The sequence below is a fragment of the Leuciscus leuciscus genome (assembly GCF_965113295.1).
Source record: "Leuciscus leuciscus genome assembly, chromosome: 8".
Classification (NCBI taxonomy): domain Eukaryota; kingdom Metazoa; phylum Chordata; class Actinopteri; order Cypriniformes; family Leuciscidae; genus Leuciscus; species Leuciscus leuciscus.
This window is the reverse complement of record NC_138732.1, coordinates 20,735,324-20,753,720: the sequence shown is the minus strand read 5'-3', so window position 1 is coordinate 20,753,720 and position 18,397 is coordinate 20,735,324. Positions and strand designations below refer to the sequence as shown.

The window sequence follows — 18,397 nt, the reverse complement described above, 5'->3', positions numbered from 1 at the left end:
TAATGTAGAGATCATTTAAGGCAACACTATTATATGATATATAGTGGAGGCTGTTTAAGTGAAGGTGAGTCATCTGTTTCATATGCCTTATTACATAACAAATATGACAAAAGTGCTTATTCAACATGCCATGTCCTCTAGTTCCGTTCACCTCAAGTCAGAGTGATCTTAACAAAAGCCTTTGGTCTCTCATTGTCTGGACTCAATCCATCATCTCCTACTACATATGAATAGGCTCTTGTTTTGGTAAAGGTCTTAGTATTTGGAATACAGTCAAATTTATGCCGTTAAACTAAGATGATTTCTTTTTACTTTGGATAAAACGTGATACCTGCAGTCAGATTAGATCCTACAATGGAAGTGCATCAGACTCCAGACACTAAAAATGTCATCTCATTCTTTTTGATTGATATTTGTAAAATGAGCATTGCAATCTTGCAATAAAATATGTTTTACCATGTTTGTCTTAAGGGGGGGGGGGGGGGGGGGGGGGGGTGGAAGGGTGAAATAACAACAAATATTTTAGTTTTTATCACTGTTTGATTGTCTGAGCAAAATGTAACAAATGGGACAGAATGTGATATAAGTTTTCTGATGTTGTAAAAGAGTTTGCTGACATGCCGTTAACTCAAGGATGTGTCTATATGGTAAATAGGATAGAATTTACACGGTATAAATAGAATTTATGAAATCTCTTAAAAATGTAGGGCCACATGTCTGAAGAGCAGTAAAACATTTGTGTAATATCAAATGCACTACTTCTTTGCTGTGTCTGTGTTAAAGCACACAGCACAAATCACATTTTGTTTTAATCAAAGTACATTCTCCTAAATGGTGCACTGTCAACTAATACAAGCCTATTTTACTCTATATCTCAAGCAGAACAACCAGTCGATTCAGCTGCCTCACTCTTCTGGATCCCTCAAAAGTGCCAGTTACTGCATTATAAGTACTGAGGGTGACCCAGAGTGCAGCGAATGCTTAAAAAACAAGACCCTCTGTCCCACAAGGAGAAGGGACTTGTGTTCCTGTGTTAACAGTGAATAGCAGATTTTTGAAAAGAATCTCACAAACTCACAATGGCACAAATTGATGCAGGAAGCAATTTAAAACAATATTTACAAATGTATTTACAAATAATTAAAATATACTAATTATCATGAAAATGAAAGGCAAGGATTCAAAAAACAGTTTATTTTTATTTTTTATAAATATGGCCCAGGGAGAGGATTCTGAAATTACAAATAAGAAACATTGAAAATAAGGTGTACGTAAAAACGATGCAATGAATAAACAAATAAAGTTATTTCTAAAGATTCTGGTAAATAAATAATAATAATAAAGTAAAACACCTAAAATGGCATGTTTTAATAAATTAGGATGCTTCCCCCCCACTGCTAGTCATTTTATGACTTTCTTCAAAGTACAGCCACAAGGGGGCAATTTATACAAGTTTACTTTGAAAAGTTGAGCTCATTACAATATACTTATCTTTTATACCATTTATCTTTTATACCAGCCTCCTCCACAAACATCTCATAAAAACTATTTACACACACACACAGGAATGCTGGCTGATATCTAATTATGAGAACTTAAATGTACAAAAGAAGCCCAATGAAACTCTACATGGCTGTTCACACAAGGGGAAGTGGGGCATTACGTATTGAGCACAGGCAAGACAGCTGCAACCTTCAGTGTGTAATATAGGCCAGTAAGGCAGTTTCAGTTCAGCATTGTCAATCACATTCAATCTCATCACATATTATGACTATCCTTTATATGCACCTTCCAGAATAACTGACATTTGACATTTCCAAATTTCACAACCAGGGCTTTTAAAAAAAACAAACAAAAAAAAAAACAGCCAGGAGTTATATGTGCGGTACAACACCAGGGAAGGATGTCACAAAAGATTATAATGGCCACAGACGGTAAAACCGCTAACTGGCATTTCACCCACTCGTTCCTGTCTAATGGCTGCATTCCGCCCACATCGTGCTCTGGTGAAATGCTGAAAAGGAAAAATCTATGTGCTGAGTAACACATCATAAAGTTCCTTGCACCTGCAGGGCCTACGTACATTTTGCTGAAAGTCTGCAGCTGCATGGATGAGAGAGACATACTAGATACTGATCTTGAATTATATTTCAAGATATCATCATGCCTCTGGCATAAAACTTATTGCAAAAATACAGTTTACACCCACTCCGTCAGCATTCAGACAGGTTGATTGCTTACCAAATATAGATACAAGCATTAAAGTTTGTGCAGTAACTACAAACACCAACCTATAAATATTCCCTCTTAGATTCTCTCTCAATTTGTACCCAGCTGTGAAAAGCTTGGTAACAAACAGGTATTCATACTAACCAATCACAGGCAAGACGATGACCTCATCTGTTGCTTAATTGCAAGGGACCAGTGGAAAATTCCAACATTTAAAAAAAAAAGAAAACAGAGAAATAAGGACAGAAAGACAGATACAGTGTATATAATATATATATTCAGGTTAATTGGGACAATTTTTGCCATTGATATGACTGGAAAAAAGTGTCCCAATCAACCTGAATTCACCCTATCTATCTATCTATCTATCTATCTATCTATCTATCTATCTATCTATCTATCTATCTATCTATCTATCTATCTATCTATCTATCTATCTATCTACCTACCTACCTACCTACCTACCTACCTACCTACCTATCTATCTATCTATCTATCTATCTATCTATCTATAAATTCCTTCCCTTCCCTTTCATCTTCCAGCAGAAGGATGTACCTGAGTTTTATATAGTCAATATAGTCACTTTGAATAATAAAAGATAAAAAGTAATTCAGCAATTCTGATGAACACGTCTGTATTTGAATGAATTAAACTGGGACTCAACATTAAAAAAGAGTGAAGTGATGGTGTTTTCTCAGTTCCTGCTCTTCCTGTCCCCTGTGTGGCGCTGGACTTCATCATTTACATGCGTCATCATTTACATGCGTAACTTTCTTGCGCTTTTTAGTCTGCACAGCCACATGAAAACAACACACAAGATTAGATTATTGTTCACATAAAGTTATATTACCAGTTGTTTTACAGGTACGTCAGTGTATGTCTTACAGTGAATATCTGGCCACAGTATACAGTAAATTGAACAAGATTTTTTTAAACAGTGCAGCTGAATACTGAATTTCAAGCTGAATAATACAAAATCGAGGTGACAGCAGGCGAACAAATATGAGAGAACGGTGAAGTTCAGATGTGGCTCTAAAATACTCACGGTTTTAAGCAGTGGTTGAGAATTGATTTTCATTGATATAGCCATAAGAGCCTCCGCAACTTGAAGCTGCTTCAGACGAGTTTTCTCAAGATTGTCAATCTGAGTCTGCAGAGTCTCTGGAAGTCATAATCATTATACACACATACACACACATTAACAAACAACAGTGTATCAGCAATATAAAATACAATGCAACTGCTACATAAAATAGCTCAAATAATAATAAAATTGTAACTTAGACTAATATACAGCAAAAAAGTATTTTTGTCTAAACATGAATTCACTACATATCCAACATATTAGTATTAACGCAAGTTAAATTAATCTATATTCTCTGAAAACAATGTAGGATATTAGTTATCTTTCAAAAAATGTCTTCTTAGCTAAATAATGTTTAGATATATATATTATATTATATATATATATTATAAAACTGATTAAAAAATATATTTTTGCAGTGTACAAAATGCAATGGCACCTATCAGAGCAGAGTGAACACTGGATAGTAGAGATGTGACAGAAGTATAAGCCCCATCAGACGTACCTGTAAACACACACACACACACACACCTGACTGTTACTTTAAAAATACACAAACTATTCTCTTCAGGTTATCAATAAATATCATACGAAAAACTCAAACTCACGATTAATAATGCAAGCAATGAATGACTCTCTAGCATTTAGCAGTCCACTACCATTCTCCTGTGAATTTTCAGGCATAAAGAGGAATTTCAGCACTCCTTGTTCATCACACAGGTCTACGAGCTCTGAAACACACACACACAGACACCCTCTTAAGGTATTTGTTTCACACGCGTGTAATAACTGTCATATAATACGTGTTTCCGGTCTCTGTACAACATTTTAGCATGCACAGAAGCGCAGAGACGCGTTAGGGAGAAGAACAGTGTTAATGACAGTGGTAATGAGCACTCCATTAGTAATGGGCTGATCCCAGGTAATGTCCCTTACTACATGCCACAGATGTAATCAGACACCGTTGTAGGAGTATGTGCTAAGAGAGGGTGTGAAATATTAACGCCTGAGATCCGTGACCTCCTGCACAGAGGTCACGCCGAGTTTGAAAGAGCACGCTGGGTTCAGCTAACCTCCTCTGACCTGGGATCTCTAGAGCATGTCAAGTACAGCCAGTTTAACCTACTCTCAGATACGCTTAGGGGGCAAAAGGCATTTCTTTGACGTGGAATATTCACAACAAAAGCACAGCTCTGGAATGACTGAAAGTATCTTCAAAAGACAGTCATGTCATTTTTAAGATTCTGTTCAATGAAAGGGCCCGAAACTGGAAAAAAAAAGTACAAATAGTTTGACTGATTATGTATTTTGATTATCCACATAATCTTGATGTATGAGAGAAAGCATGGAGAGAGCTGTACCTGACTCAGCAAGTTGCAACCTGGTTTTAATGTACTGCACGAGGACAACAACTGGACAATCGTTGTTGACCAGGAACTCTTCATTATCTAAATACACAAACATCACACTGATCAGTTCTTTGACATTTACATAAACAGACGGAATAGAGAAATAAAACAATTTGTGTAGATAGAAATCAAATGTTGTAAGTTACTAAGCAATATATAGATCTAAAACAAATATCAATGCATTTATTGCATTGATATTTAAACAAGTTGATTAATAATTGTGATCCTTACCTCCATGTTTAATGCAAATAAACATCGCGGCAGAAAATAACTTGAAACCTCAGTCTGCTGTTCAGTTTTAAAGATGCTGCCTGCTGTAGATGTGCTTACAAATTAGTGACACAGCAGACAGAGAGTAACATAATCATCAAGACTGTGATGTCACAATGACATGGAATCAGAGTAAGACTAGTGCAAAGTGCCAGTGATTTGATTATAATGATAAATTCTGCCAAAAAGAAGTAGGCTACTAAACTATGTATAAGAAAAATATATCTTACTTTCTTTATTGTTTAATAGGGGCCGATCGCCAATTAAGACTTGAGAGAATCATTTTATAAAATGTTAGCCATTAATGTTTTGTGTGTAAATAAAATGTAAAGGTTAACTCGCTAAAATTTTACCTAGGCTCTTTTTGTTAATCTACCCGAGTCAAACTTTCGTGTAAAGGCATAATTAGAATATAACTTTTCGTTTATTCGTTTTAGGTCAAAATGCCTTTTGAATGGGAGTGCATGGGGCACCTCTATGATAGCATCAAAATCGCTATTTTTAAAACACTAAGAAGGCTCCAAACAACATAAAACTGTGCTCGAAGTATCACCAGGGGCTCTACACATGAACTTGCGCATTGACTATATTGTTTGTGTACACAAAGTTTACTAAAAAGAAAGGTTTTGTATGACTCACTTTATCAGTTTGCGTTTCCGGCCGCCGGCTTTTTGTCAGTCAAAAATAGTCGATCTCCGAATGCAACGTAACCGGGAGGAGAGTAAAGATGGAAAGCTTCTAAAGCTTAGTTCCATATACATTCACGGATAATTTGTTGTTTTGTCGTTAGTGAAAATCAATATTGACCTTGTATTTGAAAAGGATCCTCATATAATAATGAAATGATTCAGTGATACAGATCGACTATTTTTGACTGACAAAATGCCGGCGGCCGGGAAGAACAACAGCTACTGTGAGTTGTTCAAAACCTTTCTTTTTAGTAAACTTTGTGTACACAAAAAATGAGAGCCCCTGGTGATACTTCGAGCACAGTTTTATGTTGTGTCGAGCCTTCCTAGTTTTTTAAAAATAGCGATTTTGATGCTATCATAGAGGTGCTCCATGCACTCCCATTCAAAGGCATTTTGACCTAAAACGAAAATACGGTCAATCTTAAAAGTGGCGTTTCCATTCTAATTATGCTTTTACACGAAAGTTTGACTCGGGTAGATTAACAAAAAGAGCCTAAGCTAAATTTTGGCGAGAGTTACCCTTTAAATAAAGTGAGACTCAATTTCCACTGTAATAAACAACATAAAGACAGTATATTTTAAATAATTGTTTAATGGCATCTTTTTATGAATGAAGGCCAGTATCACTGATATTAATATAGCTACTGATGTCTCAATGAAACATTTTTTTCCCCCAAATTTTAAACATTTATTAGGCTTCAAAAAATAGAACAACTTTTAATTTAAGTGAACTTAAAACAATCCTCACATAAACCCATAATTAATGTCATATGTATCCTGTCTAGCTATGAAATATACAGAAATTGAGGTTATCAATTTCAGAGGTTATCTGACAGCGCGTTTTCTTTTGTCTTGTCGCGCATGAATAGTTTAAAAGCATTTGCGTGAATAAGAGCGTGATCATATAACGCTAGCTAAAGGATGACAGAAAAAACGATGTTCCGTTAAATATTTTAACACGTTAAAGCCGGACAAAAAATAATCGCATGCGTTAACGTTGACAGCACTACTTGTCATTGCAACTATTTAACATAGCATATTTCAACATCACATAGTTACAGGCTAACTTCAGCGTGCATGACACCGTAATAACTTAGCATTGAGACCAGGCTATGCTTGAGCAAACGATGGCCGTGAAAGAGATGGTGAGTAGCTTAGGCTACTATTAAACAGTAGCGATAACGTTAAACGCACCAGAATGAAATAGAATATTCAAAAGTAAACAGCATAAATGATGGCTGTGAAAGAGATGGTGAACATCTGACTTACAGATTCAGTTAACATCCACAAATGAATAAGCGCGACGATTCAGGGAGCAGGCTGAAAACAGTGTAGCTGACTTAATGTATTCAGAAGTAAACAGTGTAACTGACTTACAATGTTTAGCTGACAGAGTGTTTATGTCAGAATGTTTATTTTTAAACCACAACCTTCTAAACATCATCTAAGCATCTTCAATGTGTGCTTCTTTTACCGATATATTTACCGATATCTTTTGCATTTCTAATCCAAACAACGTCAAACTTGGCACTGCACTTACTCGAGTCGTGCCCGTATAGCAAGACACCAGTCAAGTTTGAAATCCATCAGACTACGGTTCGAGAGATATGCGAATAACAGAGACACATACACACACATAGACGTTCCTGTAATTTATAGATAGATAGATGAGGGAAAACATCCAAACTAGGGCAAGAAAAACAACAATAGCATAATATTAATAATCAAAATAAGTGTCACATAAGTGAATTTTAATGGATTTTGTAATATCTTTTTGTAACTGCTTTTCTCAGAACTAACTCACCTTTTCTGTGCCATTTTTGCGATTATTTTTAGGTAACTGGTCACAATTCTTAGTGGATTTATGAAGTCGGTTTGCTTCAAGTTCACCGTTAGAAAGTGTACAAATACCTTCAGTCTTAACTTGAAACAATACATATAGTTTTAGAATGAAAAACCAAAAAATACCCAGTTTCTATTTCAAATAAATGTTGTTTTTATTCACACAAAAAAAATCACTGTTTTCACAAAAATATTAAGCAGCACAATTGTTTTTAACACTAAATCAGCATGATTTCTGAAGGATCATGTGACACTGAAGACTGGAGGATTGATGCTGAAAATTCAGCTTTTCCATCACAAGAATACATTTTATTTTAAATTGTACAGTTATTTTAAATTGTAATAATATTTCACAATATTACAGTTTTTACTGTATTTTTGATCAAATAAATTCAGCCTTGGTGAGCATGAAGACCCCAAACCTTTATGGCCACTGTAGTAGGCTATTGATTAAGAATTTTTAGCAGTTTAACTTTCTTATACTTCAACTCTACATAAAATGAGATACAATGGTAAAAAGTAAATGTGCAAAATAAAACCGACATTAAAATGTAGCTTGTGAACATGTACAGTAAGAATGGCTTATGAGCTCGGCTGTTCTGCAGGCTCTTCTTCAGTGCTTGGTTCATCACACTTGTCAGTTTGAGAAGCGGGACTGGCCACAGGTGTGGGACCGGCGTCACAAGGGGACGTTACCTCACACACATCGCAGGACAGCTCTGTGTAGTCTGGCTCAAAGGCTTCCTTCAGCTCTCTGGAGATGTGAACCCAGCTCTGAGAATAAATTGAGAGGGTTTCAAAGCATATTTACTCATGATTTACTCAGAAATACAGCACAGAGAGTAAAAAGGTTTAATACCTCAACATTTCCATCATGTTTATGGAATAAATCCTGTAGGTTCTTGCTAGGGTCAGGCCCAACTGGAAGTAAGATGATTCTTTTCCTATATAATATGGATTGGATTTTTTATTTATTATTACATTATATTATTTAATACAATAAAAACAAACTTAACTTACATTTACTAATATATAAATAGGACATAAAGTATTAGTATAAATTGTTAAAAAATAATAAGATAGATTAATATACTGAGTGAAATGTCTTAAACATCCCTCACCTCTCACAATAGCACAACAACAAACCCAGAAACAACAGCAGAAAGACTGACAGAACACCATACGACCACTGCCACCAGCCTTGTCTGCCGATGTTCTCTAGAAAACAGAGAAGCACGATTGGAAAATATAAGACGACAAATGAGAGCAAATCTCTCCGTGTCCCTCACTGGCCCACCTGCACTGCCCCACTCCACTGGAGCGCTCCAGTCACTCCAGAAATCCGAAGAACCACAGACATCAGCAACAGAGCTCCGGACTTGGAAAACATAGTGCTTGTTCTGTGAGACCTGAGAGAGACTGTATGACATTTCTGTCACGTTTGACGACTTAGGAGAGAAAGAGAGATGAAGATGAGACAGTTGGTAGAATGAATGTAAAATGGTCATAATATCGTATCGTCTCACCTGGTTTGTGTCTCTCTGGTTGCACAGAATGCGCACCATATGGACTACACAATTTGTTTTGAGGGGGGAACTGCTGTTCCACTGTAGTAAAAGTGTGCTGTCGTCCTCATTCCACATCACTGACAGGTTATAGGGTGGATTTAGATGCACTAAACAAATATATGTACAATAACAAACAAATGAGTCGTTAGTTTGGAGGGAATCAGTTATGTCAGATAATTTACAATAGATCATTAAATATATCTATAATACATAAAGGGATAGAGTCATTATAACAAAATAAATCCTATATGAGGATCTATCTATCTATCTATCTATCTATCTATCTATCTATCTATCTATCTATCTATCTATCTATCTATCTATCTATCTATCTATCTTTAATAACATGGATATTAACCAAATAAATAAAAAGTGGACATGAAATATTGATTTGAGTTGAAATTTAATTATTGAAATGATATGAAGAAAGAGATTGTGGAGTGATATGAGAGATACAGTAACTAGCACAGCTGAAATCTGTTCCCTGGCACAAGAGCCTAAAGATTGTTGGTCATAATGGAAAGAATATTTGGCAAAAGAATGCTATCCTTCCCAAATCAGAAGCAAGAAATACAGAGAGAAATAAAATGATTTTCAGATTACTAGAGGAAAAGAAAAGGAAAAGATAAGAAATTATGTATATTTATTAATAATATACACTACCGTTCAAAAGTTTGGGGTTGGTATGTTTCGCTTATGCTCATATTATATAATATGTTATTATATAATTATTATTATTTAAAATAACTGTTTTCTATTTTAACATATTTTAAAATGTCAATTATTCCTGTGATGCAAAGCTGAATTTTCACATGATCCTTCATAAATCATTCTTAAATGCTGGTTTGCTGCTCAAGAAACATTTCTTATTATTATCAATGTTGAGAAATGTTGTGCTGCTTAATATTTCTGTAGAAACCGATAAAACATTTTCAGGATTCTTTGAAATTTCAAAAGAACAGCATTTAGAAATCTTTTATAACATTATAAATGTCTTTACTGTCACTTTTGAACGGTAGTCTAGATTCACAAGTATTTTTTGACACACCATTGAGACATTGCAGATCTGTTTGTTTTCTTACCATTTCTCTGGAGGGAATCAAAAGGTGTTGTAATACTGTGGTTTCCTTCAGTGAATACAGTTGTTTCAAATTTTGTAAACCTCTCACTAACTATAGGTAGAGGAATCCTGCATCCTACAGTGTAATTGTGCTCCAAGATGTATTCTGTACAGTCATGGGAGGCGTGGTTTTTAAATCTGACAAAGTAAATATAAAATCTGATATTATTTCTCACTTATCAATTATTACCACAAAACAACATTCAACAATAATGTATTTACAATTACATACATAGATGTATTCATGAATATGAGTAAAATGGGTTGTGGGAGACTTACACACTGCTGAAGGTGTAGTTCGCTGTGGATGTGTTCGGGTGCCAGATGCACTCCACATACTCGAGGTTGATGATCTTACACTGCACACCTACACGGGCCAACATGTTACCAAAAATATCCATGTAACAATTCACAAATTAAAAAAAAAAAATGATTTTTTTTTTTTTTTGTCTTGAACTTTTTATTGTCTAACAGTTTCCCGTAACCCACACAGAGAGAATGCTAATCAGTCTCAGAATCACAAACCTCAAGAGCATCATCATAATCATACACTCAAAAATGACATCCAAAAGAAAAACCGTGGAAATCCCCACTGAAACAATCCAAACGCAGCTCTCAAACTTTTTGTCTTTTAGAAGACAAAAACTAAAAGCAAACGTACAATCAGAATCCTTTTTTACAAACAGTATTTTTCAGTGAAGATTATATTCCCAAACTTGTGATAATAACTCATAAAAGTTTGTGTACCTTTATAATGCCATTAACCACAAAAACGCTGTGCAGACACACAATGTTGTGTGTAATTATATACTTACTCAGATCAGCTGCTGAACAGCATAGTTGAAAGGACAAAATTAAGAACAGAAGCACAAAATATAGTCTTGATGTGTGAATGTAAGTCATGCTCTCCTCTGAGCGTCTGAGCAACAAATGAGTAATGAGTCTGATACCACACAGGATGTTCAATACAGCGTGTTTCCTTGACAGCTTCCGGTCCTTCAAGTACAAATATCTTGATATACAATAGAAGTCATGAGGAAAACAAATTGATATAATAAAATGTATTAAATATTTTATTAGTAATTACAGTGATCTGAAATTTTATAATAATAATAATGTTTTATTAATCAAAATTATATTTTAACACAAATAACTAGCAAATAAAAAGACAGAACATTTTAATACAGCTGCATATGACTCTCACCACTATGGTGTCATTATTATTCAACCCTTAAGTGCATATATCATCAAAGGTCAGTTATTAGTTTGGTAAAAAAAAAAAATGTTCTTCTCAACCATTAGACTCCCGAGGGTCCAGTGCAGGTATTTCCATTAAAACAGGTTCATCCTCAGCCCAAACTGGCACGGCTCAAGAGGCGGTGCTTAAACAAGTCCGACGGCTTTATCTAAAAAGTTGGCGAAGTTCTGCGGTTGACCAGGCACATAGGTCGACAAAGCAGACAGATCCATGTCCCGCAAGGTCTGAGGCAGGGTACTGTCATAACGGGTTAAAAAAACACGAACATGGACATTTGCCGTCAGCACATCAAATGTAACCATAACAATAGTAACCACTTAAATGGTTGAAAAAGTGAATGACTTCTCGTATAAAACAAACCTGCAAGTGCAGTAGATAAGATGTGAATCTGCCTGCAGCTGCTTTGCGAGCTCCAGCTGATGATTGTCCATTAATTTATCATTGACCACAACCAGGAGAGGTTTATTTGCTCCGAGTGCTTCCAAACAGCTTCCTGCTCCTAATGGGGATAGAGACGATATTAAGACTTAAACTTATTTCTAATCTGGGGTATAACTTTTTGTTATATAGGTAATTATAAAGTCCACAACAAACTATATTACATTAGATGAGGGGTTTAAGATAAATATGAGCATCCTTGTGCGAGGGACCCCCACCCAAAACATGTAAAAGCATCTATAAATTAAGTATAAAGACCCAATTAATACTGAGAACAATTCTGGGAATTTGATATTCATATTCGTCAATATAAACTACTGATCTGATGGTTGTTATAAAGTGTTTCCTTAAAGGGATAGTTCACTTTGAAATTAATTTTTGGTATGTTTTAGCTTACCTCAAGGGCATCCAAGATGTAGGTGTCTTTTTTTCCGCAGTAGTTTTAATTTTGATATTTTTAGGTCAAACCGTTCTTGTCTGTCAGTCATATAATGCAGGTCGATGGTCACCACCTCAAAGAGCATGCACAGAGTCCAAATTAAAACAATTCCCCGTCGTCCAAATTAAACAATTCCCCATCGTAAGTACACATTGATGGCCTAAGACACGAAACGAGCGGTTTGTGTGAGAAAACGAACAGTATTTATATCGTTTTTACCTCTTATACACAGCCATGTCTAAGTGATCTGATCTGACGTGTGCGCAGACTGGTGCATAGATATATACACTAGATGTCGCCTTAAAGACATTCGTTCCAATGAACTGCCGTAGACAAGGCGACATCTAGTGTATATATCTATGCACCAGTCTGCGCACACGTCAGATCAGATCACTTAGACATGGCTGTGTACAAGAGGTAAAAACGATATAAATACTGTTCGTTTTCTCACACAAACCGCTCGTTTCGTGTCTTAGGCCATCAATGTGTACTTACGATGGGGAATTGTTTAATTTGGACGACGGGGAATTGTTTTAATTTGGACTCTGTGCATGCTCTTTGAGGCGGTGACCATCGACCTGCATTATATGACTGACAGACAAGAACGGTTTGACCTAAAAATATCAAAATTGAAACTACTGCGGAAAAAAAGACACCTACAACTTGGATGCCCCTGAGGTAAGCTAAAACATACCAAAAAATTTATTTCAAAGTGAACTATCCCTTTAATTTGCTTGCCCCAAAAAGAATAAACCTAATTTATGTTTCAACTAAACTGTATTTTAGAGTAGTGTTTGGGGCACAGGGAGCTTTAACCCACCAGCATGACTGATGACCAGGTCTGAGTGTCTCATGTCCTCAGCAATTGAGTCTTTGAAGCGAAACACTTGTAGTGTCAGTCCAGGACAGCTGTCCGGATCAGGCACAACTGAACCTCTGCCAACCTGAAGCACCATGTCTGTGTAGCCACGATGAATGAATGCCTTCATTCAGAAACAGAAACAGGACATACGTGTTTTTCAGTTAAAACTCACGGATTATTGCTTAATAAAACTAAAGCACAGGTACCGAAACTTATTTGTGTTTACGTTTCCTGTCATGCAGCTCACTGTTTATGAATGGTATTACCTTTACAGATTCATCTGAAGTCACAGTGCCAATCAGATCATCAAAACTTGTTGTCCCGACAGTTACAAATACAGTTTTCATTGTATAAGTGTGACAGGCCTTACTAAATGTAACAGAAAACAGGCTCGAGAAAAAAAAAATGAAACCAGAAATCGTGAAGAAAACAAATACATGGAGATTCTCTTCACCCTTCAAAATAAAAGTCCGACTGGTTTATAAGTGCACTACAAGCCATCCGTTATCTCAAAGTATTTACACTTAGCCTTGTCAAAGGTGTGATTTGTCTCTAAAATTATTTTTTTTAATATATCAGCATATAATATGAGTATGTTTGATGAAAACAAACAAACAACAATAAAAAATAAACACTTAATTTGCATGGCCCATTCCTGTTATAGTAATTTACTGCACATCTCACCATCTATCTTTATATTAGATCAAATATATATATTTTTTTTAAATATGAAAATCATTCTGTTATCATAGCATCACAACTAGCTGAACATAGGGGAGATCATTTTAAATAATTCCACGATTTTCTGGCATTTATTTTTTATAGAAATATGTCCCTAAAACAAAGTCGTATAAAATGTACAAAGCTCAAAAGGTACTGCCTAACACCAAAGACTAAATTATTAAAACCTTTTATATTAAAACCTATTTAGCGCCCTTTAGAGAAGTGGTTCTAGTCTTTTTTTCCCCTTTTTTTTTATCTAAATCTGGATAGTGATCCAAGGACATTGAAATGACTCCTCAAGCCACTCCTGTGATGGAGTCACAGGCCTTTAACCTTTTGTCATGTCATTCTGCCACAGACATCTAATCAAGCGATGCACATGGTCACCATTCCAACAGGTTTTCCCATCTCCACACAGAATGTTTGAGTTGTTACAGTAGCCATTACTTTCTTGCCCATCTACTTGACCACAGGCCTAATGTACAGACAGCAAAAGGGTGAACACCTTGGTGACTTCACATGTTCAATTACTCAAAGGCTTTCTTATTTTTTGTATTTAATGCTGCATTTAAAATACTTTCAAGACCCACATAACCAACAAGCAAACAGTGTCCTTCTTCAAGCTCATCATGAGATCCCCAGATTTCAAACATTGGGTTTCCTGCCACAATAAGACAGATTGTTGGAAACTGAAAAAGACTGATTTCCAGGCAACTTAAAGGTCATTATCAAAAGCCTATTGTGAGGTATCGCATGCATCAATTTCAAGTTCTTTATTTAGTCGTTTCGGTTTAAATGTCTCAAAAATGTCATTGATTACCAACTTTGGCATTTGTCCATTTTATGTGTTTACAGTTTTAAGAGCTAAAAGTTATATTTACATGACGGTGATGAATGACTTAACATTACAAGTTTCTATAGAAGCAGTGGTGGAAATGTGTGTCAAAAACAAAGATTACAAGAAAAGAAAGACAACACAGGTTTTAGACTGTAATCATTTAAGGCATCATCAATGCTGTACTTCAGAAACAACGCATACTGTAGTCACAAAAAGCCAAAACAGCCAAAAGAATATAAAAACGCAATATTCATCTATCTCGGTAATTAAAGACTTTAATAAATAGAGTATTAGGAGAGAAAGCATACATACCAGTAGTTTAAAAAAAAATCAAGAGGGGGAAAAAAAAAGAAAAGAAATGTTACATACTGAGGTCTCAAACCTGCATAATGGCTGTTACAGTTTAATAATTAGATATCAAACTTAATATGTTAAAAGAAAAAACAGGGGACATTTACAACAGAGCTTCTCCAGGGATATTATAGCCCTGAGCTGACCTGCTCGTCATAACTTTCCCCTATATACGAAAAATAGCTATTAATAACCCAAAAGTTTTCTGTGCTCCAATTCACAGACTGTACTTATTTCCAGGTAACCAAAACATAACTTGAAGATATTGTATATGTGCTCTACAATCCAGACCCTGGAGGATTTGAGTTTTGAAGACCCTGCGATGATTTATTTCCGGGCAGTAAAGTCAAGCCTCGGCCAGATGTCTTAAGTGTCAGAGTTCAAGGGGCTCAGTGGCACAGGTGTGGCTCAAAGGGTCATACGATCAGAGACTGGTTCAAAAGAGCGTCCGTCTGGATCATGTGTCTAAGGAACACAGAAATGAGAAATGTGCTGCGGTTACAAGAAATATAAACAACATTATATAGCATTATATGTATAAACGATACAATGGATTTTATTTTCGAATTTAACTTTCAAATAAATGTCGTCTCTGTTTGAAGTAAGATCCTCTTCAATCAGCAAAGCCTGAGACTCTAAAAAACTGTTTACATAAAGACAACGCTGAAACGCCACATCTCTCAGGAACACCATTTCCTGTTTTGCGACATCACTTTCCATTCAGGATGTTTGGATTTCCCCTTTCTTCACAAGGATTTTCCAGACGGCGCGGTCTCTTCATGCTTCTTCTCACTGGTATTGAGATTAAGCAGTTTTGTTCTTCACGCCACATTCTTGTTGTGATCCAATGATAATTTATAAACATATTTATCATTGGTCAGAATTATCACGACACAATTTTATGTAAAGATATTTCAAAGTAGCAGTGTACATTTATTAAAAATATATAGATTTTTTTTTTTTTTTTTATCTGGCATCACAGACTCAATGAGATGTGAGTACACTGGATAGCCTGAATGCTGGTTTGTTTACACAAGGTCTCGCCCTCTCATACCTGGAGTGAAAGTAAGGCCGGGACGCGACGCTCACTGCACAACGCAGGCGGTGCAGCACTGCTCTTGCTTCTCGGGCAAAGTGGTGTAGTTCATCTGCCTTACAATCTCAGCGAACAGCTCATCAACCATGCTCTTGCTCTTGGCCGAGGTCTCTATGAAGGGACAGCCCCACTCTTGTGCAAGGGCACGTCCATCAGAACCCGCGACCTCCCGCTCTGACTCCAGGTCCACCTTGTTCCCCACCAAGATCAGAGGCACCTTCTCAAAGCGCTTCACACGGACGATCTGGTCCCGCATTGGTCTGATGTCCTGCGGAGCATGGAGATAACAGTGTTCATGGGAATGATTCATCAAACAAAAGTATAAGATCACACAGTTTAAGACCCCACTTTAGTTTTGTTTACAGAGAAATGAACACGGAAATTGAAACGGAAGTAGCAACAGATATTTTCTTCTGTACACATTAGAGTGTAACAGATCATTAAAAAGGAAAAATGTAGAGTGAGGACTTGATTCTGTCCATAGGTTATTGACTGGATTTTGAGATGTGGGCATTGCACTCAAAAGTGGAAACAGATGAATGCGAGCTTGAAGGGCGTGGTTTAAACGGACAAAATGACTGGAGAAGTCCTGCATACGTAACCAGTCGTTTCACCAGAATATCCAGTTATGACGGCAATACTAGGTCATTTATTAGTATTCTTTTTTTCATGAAACATGCCCAGATGAATTTACTTTCACAGCAAGATCTATAACATGCATTACAAAATATATAGGGTGAATATTAATTAATTTTATGCCAATTTTAATGGAGGGTCTGGTTGAGGTGTAGGCCTGATGACTTGAGATATAAAAGTAACTTTTTCTACATTATATCTGGCTTTAAGTAGACATTTTATCTAACTAATTTTGTCTATTAAGATCTCATCCAATGTTGTTGCTATTTTATTCAATACAAAATGTTATGTTAACAATATAATGTTTGAGTTGGACAATAAATAAATAAAAAGTTATGAAACAAATGGGTGTGTGAGAGATCACCTGGGATCAAGTCTCAACCTGTTGCATATGACACAACACTACTTTACCTTATGATTTTATGTCATCTACAGTTGGACTGAAGGGGTTTAGGTTTGGTAAACTTCTAAATCACATAGGTTCCCATGCTATAGAGTGATTTTCTGACCTCGTTTGTGGTATTACGCAAGTAACAGTGGTAACTAATAATGTCCTAATCTAAACTTTAAGTGCCTATTTGCTGAACTTGTAGAGCCAGATATGAGATGCAGCACTCACCTGAAATGACTGCTGATTAACCAGGCTGTAGACTAAAATGAAGCCTTGCCCATTTTTAATGTATAGATCTCGCATGGACGCAAACTGCTCGGTCCCAGCGGTGTCCAGGATCTCCAGCACCGAGGGGGACGAATCCACCTCGATCTCCTTCCTATAGAAGTCCTCAATGGTCGGGTCATATTTTTCTATGAATGTCCCGGTCACAAACTGGACCGTGAGTGCGGACTTGCCCACGCCGCCGCTGCCCAGCACAACCACCTTATACTCCTTCATTTGGTCTGATCCAGGCTTAAGCTACAGCTAACTTTATCTGCTCTGCAACGGCCATAAAAACATAAAAATACCACAGCACTTATAATCTAAACGTTTTACGATCAAAACAAACACCGGAGGAGCACTTTTCTCGGGTTCGAGGAAATCAAAGCCACGATTCAAGAGGAGTGTTTTCTCTGAGTGAATATCTAGCTAAACCCACAACGCCCCTCCATCTGCACTCTATCTCCATCGAGATCCGATCATCCGAGAGTTTGTTAGCCACAGAGGCGATATAAAACACAAGTATTGAGTGTAGTCGTGTCCATGTTTGGCGTCCGTGTGAATGGAGCGCTACATGACTAGCGTTAGCTGGCTAGTGCTTCTCAAAGAGCGAGGCTGCATTCACACACAAACGGCCCTTTCCTGCTTTAATACCGCGTCTGAACGACGAATATAATAACCAGTTTCAGGTTTCTTGCTCTGGGATCAACTCATAGATGCCGTCTTGGAATCCTGCATTGCCTTCTCTTCTTGTGTTTCTTTCCCCCGGCCCGCCTCTGCATATCGGCCCAGACAGCAGCAACAGCAGCGGCCCCGCAGCGGAGCTCCTCTCACACAGAAGCGTGAATGAACAGTTCTTCCGATTCGAATCTTTTCAGTGAATCGG

At 36.7% G+C, this 18,397-nt stretch overlaps 4 protein-coding genes across 4 annotated transcripts; all 4 read right to left on the bottom strand.

Moving 5' to 3' along the window:
* Positions 1-2,580: 2,580 nt before the first annotated feature.
* Positions 2,581-5,017, bottom strand: cUnhxorf65 (chromosome Un CXorf65 homolog). The gene is made up of 6 exons (XM_082178138.1): positions 4,955-5,017; positions 4,676-4,762; positions 3,923-4,045; positions 3,754-3,819; positions 3,276-3,391; positions 2,581-3,018 (listed from the first exon to the last, which is right to left on the bottom strand). The coding sequence occupies exons 1-6, from the start codon at positions 4,977-4,979 to the stop codon at positions 2,968-2,970; spliced, it is 468 nt and encodes a 155-aa protein (XP_082034264.1). The 5' UTR covers positions 4,980-5,017; the 3' UTR covers positions 2,581-2,967.
* A 2,640-nt stretch (positions 5,018-7,657) lies between these two features.
* il2rgb (interleukin 2 receptor, gamma b) lies at positions 7,658-11,263 on the bottom strand. Its single transcript, XM_082178642.1, has 8 exons — positions 11,031-11,263; positions 10,495-10,582; positions 10,178-10,353; positions 9,054-9,202; positions 8,825-8,975; positions 8,649-8,745; positions 8,387-8,471; positions 7,658-8,301 (listed from the first exon to the last, which is right to left on the bottom strand). Exons 1-8 carry the CDS (start codon positions 11,116-11,118, stop codon positions 8,110-8,112), a joined length of 1,026 nt encoding a protein of 341 aa, XP_082034768.1. The 5' UTR covers positions 11,119-11,263; the 3' UTR covers positions 7,658-8,109.
* An 85-nt stretch (positions 11,264-11,348) lies between these two features.
* Positions 11,349-13,647, bottom strand: LOC309505265 (UDP-N-acetylglucosamine transferase subunit ALG13). The gene is made up of 4 exons (XM_082178650.1): positions 13,479-13,647; positions 13,171-13,333; positions 11,834-11,972; positions 11,349-11,710 (listed from the first exon to the last, which is right to left on the bottom strand). Exons 1-4 carry the CDS (start codon positions 13,557-13,559, stop codon positions 11,599-11,601), a joined length of 495 nt encoding a protein of 164 aa, XP_082034776.1. The 5' UTR covers positions 13,560-13,647; the 3' UTR covers positions 11,349-11,598.
* Positions 13,648-14,693: 1,046 nt separating this feature from the next.
* rap2c (RAP2C, member of RAS oncogene family) lies at positions 14,694-18,352 on the bottom strand. The gene is made up of 3 exons (XM_082178649.1): positions 17,476-18,352; positions 16,179-16,488; positions 14,694-15,589 (listed from the first exon to the last, which is right to left on the bottom strand). The coding sequence occupies exons 1-2, from the start codon at positions 17,746-17,748 to the stop codon at positions 16,210-16,212; spliced, it is 552 nt and encodes a 183-aa protein (XP_082034775.1). The 5' UTR covers positions 17,749-18,352; the 3' UTR covers positions 14,694-15,589; positions 16,179-16,209.
* Positions 18,353-18,397: the final 45 nt, after the last annotated feature.

Coding starts and splice junctions, on each gene's coding strand:
- il2rgb (XM_082178642.1), bottom strand. CDS start 11,118: ATGACTTACATTCACACATCAAGACTATATTTTGTGCTTCTGTTCTTA. Junction 10,583..11,030: donor CTGTTCAGCAGCTGATCTGA/GTAAGTATATAA, acceptor TGGCCCGTGTAG/GTGTGCAGTGTAAGATCATC. Junction 8,976..9,053: donor ACCAGAGAGACACAAACCAG/GTGAGACGATAC, acceptor TTCTCTCCTAAG/TCGTCAAACGTGACAGAAAT.
- LOC309505265 (XM_082178650.1), bottom strand. CDS start 13,559: ATGAAAACTGTATTTGTAACTGTCGGGACAACAAGTTTTGATGATCTG. Junction 13,334..13,478: donor CTTCAGATGAATCTGTAAAG/GTAATACCATTC, acceptor TTCTGAATGAAG/GCATTCATTCATCGTGGCTA. Junction 11,711..11,833: donor CTTATCTACTGCACTTGCAG/GTTTGTTTTATA, acceptor CCGTTATGACAG/TACCCTGCCTCAGACCTTGC.
- rap2c (XM_082178649.1), bottom strand. CDS start 17,748: ATGAAGGAGTATAAGGTGGTTGTGCTGGGCAGCGGCGGCGTGGGCAAG. Junction 16,489..17,475: donor TTAATCAGCAGTCATTTCAG/GTGAGTGCTGCA, acceptor CATGCTCCGCAG/GACATCAGACCAATGCGGGA.
- cUnhxorf65 (XM_082178138.1), bottom strand. CDS start 4,979: ATGTTTATTTGCATTAAACATGGAG. Junction 3,820..3,922: donor CATTGCTTGCATTATTAATC/GTGAGTTTGAGT, acceptor GTGTGTTTACAG/GTACGTCTGATGGGGCTTAT. Junction 3,019..3,275: donor CTCAACCACTGCTTAAAACC/GTGAGTATTTTA, acceptor GTGGCTGTGCAG/ACTAAAAAGCGCAAGAAAGT.